Genomic DNA, 14,354 nt, shown 5'->3' with positions numbered 1-14,354 from the left:
AAAAGGGTCAGAGGACCAACCCGGAGTGATACTCCGGACGGGCGCTTCGACACTCAAGTCAGTATGAGCAGGAGTGCAGAGCAATGTCAGAGCAAAAGCTTAGAGTTTTGGTTCTCAGATTTTCAGGACCCTCACCTTAGTACAAGTGAAGGCTATTTATAGTGATTCTGAGCCACCTGTCTAGGACAGGTGGTAATTCTGAGCCACCTGTCCAAGACAGGTGGTGGGCTCTGTATGGACCAGGTCTCATACCTAAGAAGGGCAGGTGGAGGTCCCTGATTGGTCCAGGTGCCACACCTAGTGGAGACAGGTGTTGGCCTTCCAACGGTCCTTGTGAGGGCCACGTGCCAGCAGCTAGTTGGATGCTGAGTCCGGATTCCCTCAGGGCTGAGTCCGGATTCCCTCAGTGCTGAGTCCGGACCCCATCAATCGTCATGACGTTTTATTAGGCATTTTTTTAATTGGCTCGATGGCTTTTCGGTAATTGGGATATCCTTATCGATTATTTGGAAAAAGTGTCAGATAAGGAAGAGTGTCATTGTAAGGGAAGTGATATATTCACCTTCTTTTCTTCCTCACCCACTCCTCCACTATATTTACGACCTTAAGTGATATATTCGCCCCCTCTTCTTCCCCGGGCCACCCTCTCTAGTGTATTATGATTTATGACTCCTTTTTTGGCACTGTTGGGAGTGGCATGGGAAAGAAAAGGGGGGAAAGAGAAAAAAAATGGATCAAAACTGAAGAAAATGGTGGGGCCTAGAGAGAGAGAGAGAGAGAGAGACGGTACCTGAAAGAAACAAAGAAAAGGATACGTGAATTCAAGACCGTGAAATGATAAAATGGTTCCCATAAGGGAGTATGTGAAATCAAGACCGTTGATATTGTCGCAAATAACTAGGCGAGCCATGTGATCTTTGCTGCATCTCCGACCGACATTGGGAGCCTAAATCATCAGATCAAGGACGCTTGACTTATCAACAGCTTGGATTATCCGATCAAGGTGTTCTTAATGGCATTCTGTCTTGAAATGTTGGCAGTTAGCCAAATTACTATATATCATTTTTCAAGTGCCCAAATCCAGACTGTAAATTTTCATTAACTTGTATTATTTCCCCACAGTTGCCTCTGTTCCCTATCTCTGGTTGTGGATGATTATCTACTGTTGCAAGTGTATACTATATGGTCTTAAGGAAAGGTAGAGTACAGCCCACTCCAATACTCCGTAGAATGACCCAAACCGTTCATTTGTTGGGCCACAAAGTAAATAGGTTCCATAGTATGATCCAAGCCCTCCTATCTATAGAGGTTACGTAATGTGCAGGTCATCTATAAATCAAAGGGCTAGGATCATCCAATGGAAATTATTTTCAAGGCACAAGCTAATCACGTTGTGCCCAACAAGTGAGCGGTTTGGATCATCCTATGAAGTGGGTTGTACTAGTGTACTTTTGAAAAATACCTGTGGCCACACACCGTATAAAATTTTTGAAGAGATATAAAATGACAGCAAAAATGTACCTTAAAAGGCCATTACTTTTAGTCGACTAAAAGAGAAACATTGTTTTTTAAGCAAACACTTTATCACACGAGGATTAAACACTGATGGAACATGTTACCTAACAGACAAACAAAATACTTTAAATATCCTTTAAATACTGCACGACAAACAAGTGGAGCACATGTTTATTGAAACACTCGGCGCACATATCATTTCCCTTGTTATTATTATGAAACTTAATGATGGCTACTAGCAAAATGGTTGTCTGGCGCCGGAGGTTGAAGAAGAGGATTTCTGAGACTTTGTAGCGTTTGACTCCGCTGAGCTTGTTGAGCTGAACAACTATGTATGCAGGGAGGCTGTGGGAATCCCATTCCAGGGAGGATTCTTAGTCTTTCGTGATTGCGGCCGGAGCCAAACTAGTTACCATTATTGGTTTTTTTCAACAATTTTATTTCACCCAAATCGTTTTGCTGCCCTCCAAGATATTGATGACACTGCCCCAACGATGGAGAAATGTCCCCAGCTGCAAAGTAATCATGAAGATGATGAAGATGAAAACCTTCCTAAAGAACATTCAATACCTCCCTCTACTAAACCTTCTGGTCACCACATCGTAGCTGACTCGTAACCTCATGAAAATGAAGCATGGCAGGAGGTGAGTAGAAAGAAACACCAAATTTTACGGAAGAGCCAGGAAGATGAGTCATAGGATGATTGACTCCCATGATTATTAGTGGTCCTCGAAATACATAGTGTCTTGGTTGTTAGTGTAGGAGCTGATGTCCTCTCTTTTGCCTTTTGTGTTTGCTCTTGTGCTTGGTTGGGCCTTTTCTTTTGGTTTCTTTCCCTCGTTGTTTCCCTCTGCATGTAGAGGGTTTGCTTTCTTAGCTTCATGTGTATCTTTCTATTTTATCTAATACATGTGGTAGGGGTCCAGCCTGACCACAGCTTGCCCATAAATAAATAAATAAAAAGGTTTTTTTCAACACGGGATCCCAAGTGTTTTCCTTTATCAGGGAATTGGAACTCATTGGAGATTTTATATGCTGCGTACGCGTTGTCAGTATTTTTCAAAAAGTATAATGGGACACTTCATAGGATGATCCAAAACGTTCATTTGTTCCGCTTTGTTCCACCACATCCTGAATAAGATGTACTCCGTACATTATCTCCGTAGGATGATATGCACCTTCCGGTCTATAGAGGTTTTATAATGTGTAGTCCTTCTTCAGAGAGTAGGGATATGATATACTCGCCCCCTTTTCTCCCCTGGGCCACCCCTTCTAGTGTGAAAGTAGCAGGGGTGAAGATATCACTTCCTGAGAGCGTATTAAGAAACGTGCCACCCCTTCCTATTGTGAAAGTAGTCGGGTGAAGATATCACTTTCTGAGAGCGTATTAAGAAACTCCACATTGGCCCACCCTGATAAGTAGTACCCAATTAAATTGTGAAAAGAGATATTCACGCCTTTTTTTTCTTGAGACAGCCTCCTCTGGTGTAAAAGAGTAGTCATAAACACACTAAAAGGGGGCTGTCCCAAAGAACATTAATATCATATACAAGTTGTGTCCTATAAAAGGCCAAAAAACCTAGTTATTTTTCTGGTTGCTACTGAAATGTAGTGAACTGGTGGTAGAGTCTTCATTCCATTCACATTAATTATCTTCACATTGAGAGTTTAAGAACAAAAGCACCCTTCTTGAGTCTTAACATTTTAAATTGAATAACAAGTGTAACATATAATTATTATATTTACAAAGTAAATAAACAAAAAAATTCAGTTGATGATACTTTCATTAATTGCTATGTACTTCAATTCAAGTTCTTCTGGTATGATCTTCAATGGAGTTCGAAAAATATTATTTCGGATACAAGGTTTTAATAATTCAGGATTGTAAAATCGTGGAGTTTAGAAGCTAAAATCCGAATTTTAGAAGCTAAAACCTGCATTTGTAGACAAGGAAGTCATTTTTTAACATCCGATCTCATTTTTACTCATTTATAATGACTCATGCATATGATTCTTTTGAAAACGGTTCATTTTGACCGAAGAGAAATCGCCAAAAACCATGAAGATGATATGGAAGATAATGTTTTAGGACAACAAGTAATGCGAGCTAGCAACATATGCTGTCTTCTTGAACAGAATGCATTGAACATTTGAACATTGACTAAGAGGCTACCAGGGAAGAACCTCCCTTACTCTTTACAGTCTCATAAATATCCCATGGTGCACATGGTAGGATTAAAAAATTATGAACTCATTGGCAATTAACATTTCTAAGCCAATTAATAGGTGGGTAGAAGGCGAATTACCCGGTAGGCATGTCAAGCGCCTGTAGGACGTCCTTGAACTCAAAATCACAGGTCTGTTTGTTGAATCGCTCAACCAACCTGTACCTATTGTCATTCAGATAGAAAGACTGCGCCGCCTCCACAAGCCAGCTAGCCTCCGAATCACTGAGCTTACTGGTGAACACAATGTCTCCGCGGATGAGCACTACATCCTTTGTTTCTGCAAATTCCTTATAGTAAGTTGTGGTGAAATATGGAGCTGCTTGAGTCCCTCTCGCCTTGTAATCTTCAAGACCAGTGAAAAGCATGTGTGGCATTTGCACTGCAAAACAAGTTTGCATACATGTTCATATTATACAAAGGTTGATTAATTTGATCGTTTTATTTTAAAAAGCTAAAACATGTAATGAGAATGCTAAACTGCCTTTTGATTCATATTATACTCGTGGATGGATTATACTTCCATATGTTCAATCTTCATATCAGTTGACGGACATCTTCACGAAGGCTATGACATGTGCATGACCAGGGGCGGAGCCACATATAGCATGAGGAGGGCCACGGCCCCCAATGACTTGCAAAATCCCTTTTATACCCTACAATACATATGGGTTTTACCGGCGTTCCTGAACGCCGGCAATAGTAAGCTGCCCCCCCCCCCCCCCCCCAAATCCTATGTAGGCAAAGTGTAATTTAGTCCGGCCCCCCAAGTGTAAATTCCTGGCTCCGCCCCTGTGCATGACATGACTTTTGATTCACAAACTGATGCTTTCTGATCCAGAGCAGCAATTTGAGGGGTGTGTGAAAAATAATAGTGTATGTTTTATGTTTCCATTTATGCACTTTAGCTTGTGCACATAACACAATGGCTCCTTATGTAATGGTGATCGATATAAGGGAAGGAGTTTGTAACAATTTTTTGATTTTCTAATTTCACAGTAGACGGGACTAAGCTGATATTTCAGTTTTTGTAATTTGTAGCATTTACATCCACACATTATTCCAGATTAAATTCTAATAAATCTGCAAGCATGACCTCGCCAAAAAAAGTCACGGCTAAAATCCTGATAGTAACAACTAGATCCAGTGTATAGAGCAGCTAATCTTTAATTGATTCATGCCTACACCGAAAAGCATTGCATAGAGGTTCTTCACTTCTTCAATTACATCACCACCTTATGGCTCTCGAGATTCATCACTTGCCAGTACTGTAACAAGCAATGGAAATTGATAAAGAGATACCTAGCAACCCTGCATTACTCTTAGGTATGACTGCTCGCATGGGCATTTGTAGTCTAGACTCTAGAGAAAGTCTAGAAACCAGCAAAGATTTTGGAATGACAAATAAAGAGAGGTTGGTCTAATCAACCCAACTATCATTAAAAAAAAAAAACAAAATGTTGTTCTTGGCACAATTATGGATGCCATATAAGATGTGATAATTTCCAAGAAGAATCTCTACAGGTTCCGTATCAAAACAACAAGTTCTGAACCCTCTTGATCATGTCTTTTTCTATGGGTAAGTTGAACCATTGACAGTGTGGTTATGAGACAAAGCACCTACCGAGGGAGATGCGGGCTGAAGCCCACTTGATCACTTGAAATCCCTCCATTTATGCAGGTATGATCCATCAACACATGAGAAACTTTGTCAATAGAACTGGAAGTTTTGTTGTGCTGCCGAAGGGTATCTCTGAGGTCACGACTGCAGCACATCATAGTTTGGTCATTCAGCCCATCTCCTTTTGCCTTGTAGACATTCATGAAAGGGATACCGTATCCACTTTTTGGTAGAAGGATCAGTTGAGACCGTTCAGTCATTGTTAACTCTTGCACAACATTAGGAAATTAGTATTTTAGAAGAGATATTTTAGGGATTTTATTTGGATGAGATTTTAGTGTATAAGGACCCATGAAAATCTGAGAAGCCGATAAGCTTCAAAATATGGTTCGCTAATCACTTGGGTTTCTAGAAGTAGCCATAGGGGTGAACTAGGATTTAGTTGGAGGAGGTAGATTGGTTTCAGGAACTTGGATGTCCATGACATGTTGAGCGATTATATTCTATTGAATATGAGTTGTTTTTTGTGGCATAGTGTGACTTGGTTGAGTATTATTTTATTTTATTTTTTTTGCCTTTCAGTTTTTTTTTTTTTCATTTGTACCTATGATATTCTCCTTGTTGCGGTCATAGTGCTGTGCGCCATAACTTATATATTGCATTTCCACTATCACTATGTGTAACTCTGGAGAGAATCTCGCAGACCCTTGCAAGCAACTTATTGAACTCCACAATCCATCATTTATCCCCCTTCATATTGACTACTATCAGCTTGCCGTTAATTGAACCACCTCTTGTCCAAGTTATCTATAAATACCCCACGAGAGTGCCTGGTATTTTCCCTGACTATGAGTTACTTCCAGCAAATGAGCACCTAAGCACATTAAACTACAGATGTTCATCTACAGCTAAATTGATCTATTTACTTACTGCCAGAGATTCCATTTTTTCCCAGGCAAAATCCTTGCAATTTCGGTGTTGCTTCATGCTATTAAGAGATGTTTTCAGCAGCATATAATTTTCCTTCAAAACACAAATCATCCAAGTATACGAACAACTATGAGTGTAACATTAAGTTACCCTATGAATTCTAGTTTTAAAAGTTTGGATCGTGCCAAGGTGATTATCCTCCAAGTTCAATAGCATGTAAATTTTATAGCTTACCACAGCAATGATAAAATCACCTAGGAAGTGACTCCATGAATATTATAAGAGAAATGCACAACCACGAAGAACAACAATGTATGACATCCTTTATGCTTTATACTAATCAAAGAAACTAGCTAATGAACAATCTAACATCAGAGAAGTACCACACCTCATAGGAGAAGCAAACAAAGTAGTGAATTCTTCAACCAACAAAGGAATCATATTGTACAATTGTTTTATTAAGAAATACAATAATATAGAATTCCACTCGTTTTTTTTTTTTTTAAGGATCCATTCTCCTTTCACACCCTCTCCTTGAGGTCGCTTGCATTATACCTCCGTGTTATGAAGTTTGCAAGGTTCAGGGACTCCATAGTAGGCAGGTATGAATAAGTAATGGAATCTGAAAGTAATGAGATATTTATGTTTCGTGTCTTACAGACCCAATTGTTATGGAAAAGATTATCTTGAAATCAGAAAGGGCAATCTATTTAGAACAAACGGGTCAAGTTTTCATTAGGGAACTTAAATGATTACTCCCATTACAGCAGGTATATCAAACGTTATGAAAGTAATTAGAGATGGAACCTTGAATGAACATGGTTGTATAACCACTTTCTCTCCACAAAGGCAGGACAAAATGCCGGCTACAAAAATATAACAGCAAGTGAGAAGCAAAATTTAATAAAAAATTATCACTAACAAATCATAAAAGTGGTGTACCAAGAAATTGCTCTTTGCTCCAATAGATGATATAGCTTCCCTTTCATGGATGTACTTACATGACCTCTTCCCAAGTGATACTGTTGCATAAGAAAAAATCATATACGGAGACCAGCCCAAAGCCTTACAGTCCACTGTAACTAAGAACACTTCAAACATAAAGCAACACCAGTCCAATCATAACAACACAAACCCACAGGAATAAATGTTTACAATGGTGATGATGTCTCTGCCCGATAAGCATAGCACTAGGAAGACAATTTTTTTTTAAAAAAAAATAGCACTAAGAAGACATTAATCGTATCACTATCAAGGCATGCTAAAAGAACATCAAATGTTTACAATGTGCACTACAAGAACCCAGTCCCTACGTGAGCCAAACATTAAAGTTTTGATTTTAATCTTCCGAGATTCCCCACTTGTGGACACATTTTTTTTCTAACTTAAAAAAAAAGTGTGCCCACCGGAGGAGAATCTCGAAAGATTAAAATCAAAACTTTGAGGTTTGGATTACGTAGAGACTGGGTTCTTTCGAATAATTTTCTTACACACGCAGTTGCTAAATTATAGAAAGGAGATTAGGCTACGTAAAAAACCATAAAAGAGCTTTAAAAATTTGACTACAGGAGTTCATGATCCTACCTATAAATAATGCCCAGAATTGCTCTTCATCATGGTTTACAATTAATCTACTTAGTTATTCTGTTTAGTTATGGTGTACCAGCAATCCGTGACTAGAATTTCTTCTTCTTCTTCTTTTTCTGAATGACGGACTCTTTTCTTTATCTGTTACTAGAATATCTACAAAAAGAGTGCCTAATGCTTCTTTAGTCACTAAGTCTTCTTTAAATATTTTTAACATTAACAGTCCTGTTGTTTTACCATTTTGCCTGCAAATCAGTTTTCTTTTCACGGTATCAGGGCAGGTGATCATTGTTTTTTGCTTCTCTTTCTTTTCCATTCCAACTGATGCAGGCTCTATGGTTCTTTCCGTTTAAATGGCTTTTGAGACAGAGAAATCAGTAGTAATCATTCAGTTTCTTCACTGAATCTCTTCCCTTCTTCGGATTCATTGGTATTTTATTCCATGGGAGTAAAATACTGTTGCTTCATTGATTGGAAACTTGAAATTAACAATCAGAATATCCTATCTTGAAGTTTATAATCAGCTTAATATTTTTATTGAGTAATTTTGATTTTTAGCATCTAATTATATATTATGAAACTTGAGATTACATGAAACTTGGGATTACATGAAACTTGCAGCCTTAAAATTTTTGAAATATCATCGCTTTTTGCTGATTAGAACCTTGATTGATACTAAACTGCTAAAACTAATCTGGCATAAGAACCAGAAAATGAGAATAATTGTCTCTACTAAAACTTGATCCTACTGTGGCATAATCTACACATGGGAACCATAGATTGTATATTGAAACACGAGAACTAACATGGTTTTTGCCCAACTAGACTGTATCTCGAGTTTATAAACAAATATCAGAATCTCTAACACATTTGGTGACCTATCCCACAATGACAACAGTAACACAAATGCAGAAAATGGTTATTTAGTTCAGGTGTAGTTCCTTCCTTAATTACAAAATCCTGGTCATTGAGAGATTCATGGGCAATTGGGATATAAAGATTTCGGGATAGAGATTACCAATCTTTTGAACATATTTATAAAAAAAATAAAAAAAATCTTTTGATCACATTTCAAACAAATTGAAATGATTGAAGTTTTTCTATTTGGAATTGTCTCATCAATTAAACATTAAAACCAGTCAAATCATATTCACAAAAAGCCATCTCTATCCAATTTCAATTTCTCAAATAAGTCATGAAAAAAAGAAATGCATAAACATATAAAACCCGCAAAAATCATACTCAAGACAAAAGATGTCATAATTTGTGAGAATTAGGTTACATGGTCTTAGGGCTTACGTCATCCCAGATGGAAATTAGATCCTCAGGCGAGAAGCTCTTAGCCCTTTCAATGTCGATGATTGAATCCAACGGCTTGGGTTGAAGAGGCGTGAAACCGGTGGCGAATCTCGACCCTCGGCTGAATCCAAGCGAAACCCATTTCAGGAAATCGCTGGGAAGTGTTTGCTTTTGCTGAGTAAAGCTGCTAAAAGCGAGCTTTTGGTTCGAAGCAGAGGATGAAAAATTACAGTGGATAAGACGTTGGACTAAACACCGAACAAATTGGGGTTTTGTACATAATCGTTGCAACATCACATCTATCTGTGGAAGAGCGTAAAGATTTGCAATTCGAGAGAGTCCTTCTTCTGATTTTTCAAGGATTTAACGAAAGATTTATTTCATCCCGTACACCATGTTTCCTTTTGATCATTTTAAGTAGGGCTGCAACTCGAGCCGGGTTTTATCCGACCCGCATCGACCCGACCCGAAAATAGCCTGGGTTGGGTTCGTTGGGTTCAGGTTTCATGGGTTTCGGATCGAGCCGGGTTGAGCATTCAAAAGCCCGCATGAATCTCGGGTCGAGCCGGGTTTGAAGGGGCCCGGCCCGACCCGACCCGACCCGAGTTACATAAGTGTACATTTTTTTCTATTGTTAGTTAAAAGTTTATAGTGAAAACCCACGCACCCACTCTTATTGTACGTGAGTGTAATTTCTGCTTCTATGAGTTGAATTGATTCAAGTGTTTGATTCAGCATTGTTTGATTGTAATTACAACGTTGTTTGATTATAACATTGTTTGATTCAAGTGTAATGTGAGTGTAATTACATCATTGTTTGATTCAAGTGTAATGTGAGTTTAATTTCTGCTTCTATGAGTTGAGTTGCCTTGCCAAACAAGAATGTTCCTTAAAAAATTGCGTCAACGTGGAAAACCTGACCCGACCCGAGATTTATCATGGGTAGGGCCGGGTTTGGGAATCGTGGGTTTTCCACAAAAAAAACCCGACCCGACCCGACCCGACCCGAGATATTTCTCGGGTAGGGTTGGGTTCTCCAAAACCCGACCCACCCGATCCGAGTTGCAGCCCTAATTTTAAGGCTTTTACAGGGGCACTGATAAATTCGCCCCCTGCGAGAACCTATTCGCCCCATTTTAACCGGGTTGTAAGCTTACAAGAGGTATGGCCTACAACCGGTGTAGTCCATCAATAAATTGGAGGGTTAGGATCATCCCATGAAGATGATTTGGGCAAGGCCTAGGAACAAATGAAAAAAAGTAAATTGAACCGTAGCACTTCAAATTTTTTTTTTTTTTTTGAGCTTCAACTTGTAATGATATCCATCTAACACTGCTCGAGGATAAATTCACCCCCTGTACGTTTTTCTTTCCCTTTAAAACTTAACGAATAATGTTAAAGGGAGGGGGATTTTATCCCTCGGAGGGAGGGAATTTCATTTCCCAATAATTTTCATAAGAAATTTTTTTTTCCTATGAAATATTTTTCGTACAGTCCAAACAAAGCCAATGTGATTGCTTGGATAATATTCGAAATCTGAATACATGTAGCAGCATGTAACTCATAAAAATTGAGAAAGTGTGATATGGCTAACAATTTTATAAACAATATCTGTTATGAAAATAGGTTGATTAATCCAAAGCATGTTCCACATTAAATTGGCTAAAGATTATCAGCCAAGAAAAGGGAAATGATATCAACACTTTGATGTTTTGATATCATGTTCTACTAGCTTGTTTTTCAGTATTTAAAAGGCTGGCAACAGATTATTACAGTCCCCAAAAAGCTCTCACAAGCACATTAAATACTAAAAGACAAGCAAGGAGAGCGAAGATATCAAAACAATGAAGTGCTGATATCGTTTCCCCAAAAAATTTGCTATATTTTGGATAAGGGAAATGTTATCAGCACAACCATATTTTGATATCTGCACAAACCTGTAGACACCCCATTTTGCTCTACCTTAATCGATAAAGAAATTAGGGTTTGTTTTCCGTCGGTTTTCCAATGTCTTTCTTTCCCGCATCCGTTTGTTACATTTCTAAATATTTTTGGTCATTTCCGTCGTGTTTCGCATTTTCCCGCTAAATGTTGAGAAGGATTATTCAGAAAAATCTAAACTAGGGAGAATTTGTACCCGTTTGTGTGGGACCCGCTGGTGTGGGACCTGCTAGTGTGGGACCTGCTAGTGTGGGACCCGTTTGTGTGGGACCCGCTAGTGTGGGACCTGCTAGTGTGGGACCCGTTTGTGTGGGACCCGCTGATGTGGGACCCGTTTGTGTGGGACCCGCTGATGTGGGACCCGCTTGTGTAGGGCCCGCTGATGTGGGACCCGCTTGTGCGGAACCCGCTGATGTGGGACTCACCATTAGCATGACTTAACTTTCTCTACCATTTCCACTAACTTCATTTTTCCCTTTAAAATAACACCATTATCTCCATTACCATTATATATTCCATTATCCCCACCACCATTCCCACCATTACCATTATATATTCCATTATTCCCACCACCATTCTCACCATTACCATTATATATTCCATTATTCCCACCACCATTCCCACAATTACCATTGTTTATTTCCATTATTCTCCACCACACCCACCATTCACATTATATATTCCATTATTCCCCACCACAATTCCCACCATTACCATTATATATTCCATTATTCTCCACCACACCCACCATTCTCATTGTTTATTTCCATTATTCTCCACCACACCCACCATTCTCATTGTTTATTTCCACCTCTCCACTAAGTTTTTCACTATATAAAGAGAGGTGATGAGAGGAGGAAAAAAGAAAAAAAAAGAACACATTGTTTTTGGATAGTTTTCTCTTTCTCTCCCTCAATATCTCTCACTCTCTCACTCTCACACTATCATTATCTACTTTCTCTCCTTATTTGTTTCTCCCCATCTCTCTCCCTTGTTCCATATATAAAAAAAATATAAAAGAAAATAAAACAAAGAAAAAGAGAAAGAAAGCGGAAGCGGATCAAGCGGCGGTGCGATTTTCGAATTTTTCGGCTCTCGGATTCGGCGAGGATTTCGATCACAGGTAGGTACTTAATTTTTAGATTTTTCTAGAATTATTTGGTATATTTGCATGATTTTTAGTATTTAATTGGATTTAGTTGAAAATTAAATATGTATGCTCAAAATCATGATCTCCATGAGTGTTTCGAAAATAAAATATATACTAAATGAATTCCAAAATTAATGAAATTTCGTGGGAAACTAATATGATACCAGTACATTCTACCATGAAATTTTGAGAATTTTGAGAATTTGTTTGGTATATTATTTTATGCTTTCTTTGAAATTTACCAGCTTTTGGAGGAATTGTTACTGACATCAGATCACAACTAAAATTCTTAAAATTTTTACAGTAGTCTTCAATCTCACATTTCTAGTTACTGTAAAAGTTTCAAGTGATTTGGATCTGTTTTCATATGGGATGTAGGGTTAATTCATAATCTGGTCTGAAAATTAAAAAATCTGAAACTGATAGTAAATGGTTTCCAAAATTCATGAAAATTTCTCAGTATGTTATTTTTACTTATATCTTATTAATGTAGAAATTTCATTGAATTTAGATTCATATTTCTAGTGGTTTCTGTGTTATTTGTGCAATCTGGTCAATCAATTGTTAAATCGAAATTAAATATGAGCTTAATGTAAAAATCTGTAAAACTCTTTCCGTAAGCTACATTTCATCATATCTTGCTGCTGTAGAAATTTCAACTCATTTCGAATTCGTTTGCTACAATTTCACTTGTAAAATCACTCATATGTTTAAAATTGATAAAATTCATTGAAAATCCGAAATTAATTGAAAATCATCTGAATATTTCTAAAGAACCTTAAATCTCTGTCACACATTAACTCCTTAATCCATTGAAACAGAAATCTTAGGATCATTAGAATTCCCTGGAAAAATGGTCAGTGCATCCATAATCGTATCCCAATTGCAACCGATCTTTGACAATTTGAATACTTAAGCTATAGCATGTTGTTGGCTCCGAGGTTACTGTCCACGGAAATCCTGAGATATGCCAGGCAATAAGATGTTATAACCTAAGTATTAAATTGCGCAAGGAAAGAACGCACGATTCCCTTCCTTGGATGCTATTCTGGGCCGAAATTGGTGAACCCTAGAACCATTGGTAATCCTCAAGTGTCCATAAATCGAAAATCCATGAAATCTGAAATTAATTAACTTCAAGAATTTGAATTGATTTGTCTCGAGTCTTCCGGAACCATTGGATTATGGTTTCCAATCTAAGAACCATTAGAACCCAATTTAGGAACACTAGTGTTGTGTCGTGTCCTAAGTTTTAGGGAGTCCTAGAGTTAGGAGTCCAGCCTCATCACGGACGCTTGCTATGTATAGCAACCGTACCATAGGTCTAGTTACACTAGTCATCTCATCTTTCCCTAAGACATGCCTAGTAGACTAGGATGTAGGCTAACCTGCATTAGTCTAAGGGACAACTTGCATTTAGATAAGAATCATATAGCATCTTCGATGAAATCCTAAGATAATAAAATCCTCAACTTGAATTAAACAACTTCTCTTAAAACTGTTGAAACAGTCAATCCCGTCTAGGTCGGTGTCCTAGTTGAGTTAGGCATAAGTAGCTTAGCTTAGGTGCACCGAACTACGTCGACTCTGATCCCAGTGAGGCTTGGGTACGTAGGCAGCTTGGATGTCTGACGGCATACCACCCGCGAGTCGGCACCACAACAAATTGTGGTGTTTTGTATATTAATTTTCTTGTAAATACTTAATCAAATCAGTTAGGGTTTTCCATGAAATTAGAATTCTAGGAGAACTTTCACTTAGAATGAATCCAGACAAATTAATAAATCAAGATACACATCTAGGATTCACATTGAAATTAGATTCTAGGATGCATGTCACTTAGTTCGCACAATAACATAGAGTTGAATGAGCCATTTAAAATAAATTTAAAAGAGTTAGCTTTTGGAATCGAAGACCGATTATCGGGCAGGAATGGTGCATGTGGTGGATAACTCCCCATACCTTCCATTCTCGTAACCAGGTAGCGAGTCTAGATTTCTGGTTAATTACGGGTCCTAGATCCCACATCTAGGTGGCGACTCTGTCAGTCTCTTTCGTGTGGAATTCGGATTGCCTTAGTGATCCC

The 14,354-nt window shown here is 38.3% G+C and overlaps 1 protein-coding gene across 1 annotated transcript; it reads right to left on the bottom strand.

Annotated features, from left to right (window-relative positions):
• Positions 1 to 3,640: 3,640 nt before the first annotated feature.
• On the bottom strand, positions 3,641 to 9,577 carry LOC143862366 (ATP synthase F1 complex assembly factor). The gene is made up of 4 exons (XM_077373403.1): positions 9,178 to 9,577; positions 7,234 to 7,313; positions 7,099 to 7,157; positions 3,641 to 4,122 (listed from the first exon to the last, which is right to left on the bottom strand). The coding sequence occupies exons 1-4, from the start codon at positions 9,469 to 9,471 to the stop codon at positions 3,818 to 3,820; spliced, it is 738 nt and encodes a 245-aa protein (XP_077229518.1). The 5' UTR covers positions 9,472 to 9,577; the 3' UTR covers positions 3,641 to 3,817.
• Positions 9,578 to 14,354: the final 4,777 nt, after the last annotated feature.

The sequence above is a fragment of the Tasmannia lanceolata genome, unplaced genomic scaffold (genome assembly GCF_043159265.1).
Source record: "Tasmannia lanceolata isolate RefF3 unplaced genomic scaffold, GAP_Taslan_0.1 ptg000037l, whole genome shotgun sequence".
NCBI lineage: Eukaryota > Viridiplantae > Streptophyta > Magnoliopsida > Canellales > Winteraceae > Tasmannia > Tasmannia lanceolata.
This window is presented reverse-complemented; position numbering and strand designations above follow the sequence as displayed.

Excerpts from the sequence above, each read along its gene's own strand:
- LOC143862366 (XM_077373403.1), bottom strand. The coding sequence starts at position 9,471 with ATGTTGCAACGATTATGTACAAAACCCCAATTTGTTCGGTGTTTAGTC. Across the intron at positions 7,314-9,177 it reads TAATTTCCATCTGGGATGAC|TATCACTTGGGAAGAGGTCA; the intron begins GTAAGCCCTAAG and ends CTTATGCAACAG. Across the intron at positions 7,158-7,233 it reads GAGCAAAGAGCAATTTCTTG|CCGGCATTTTGTCCTGCCTT; the intron begins GTACACCACTTT and ends ATATTTTTGTAG.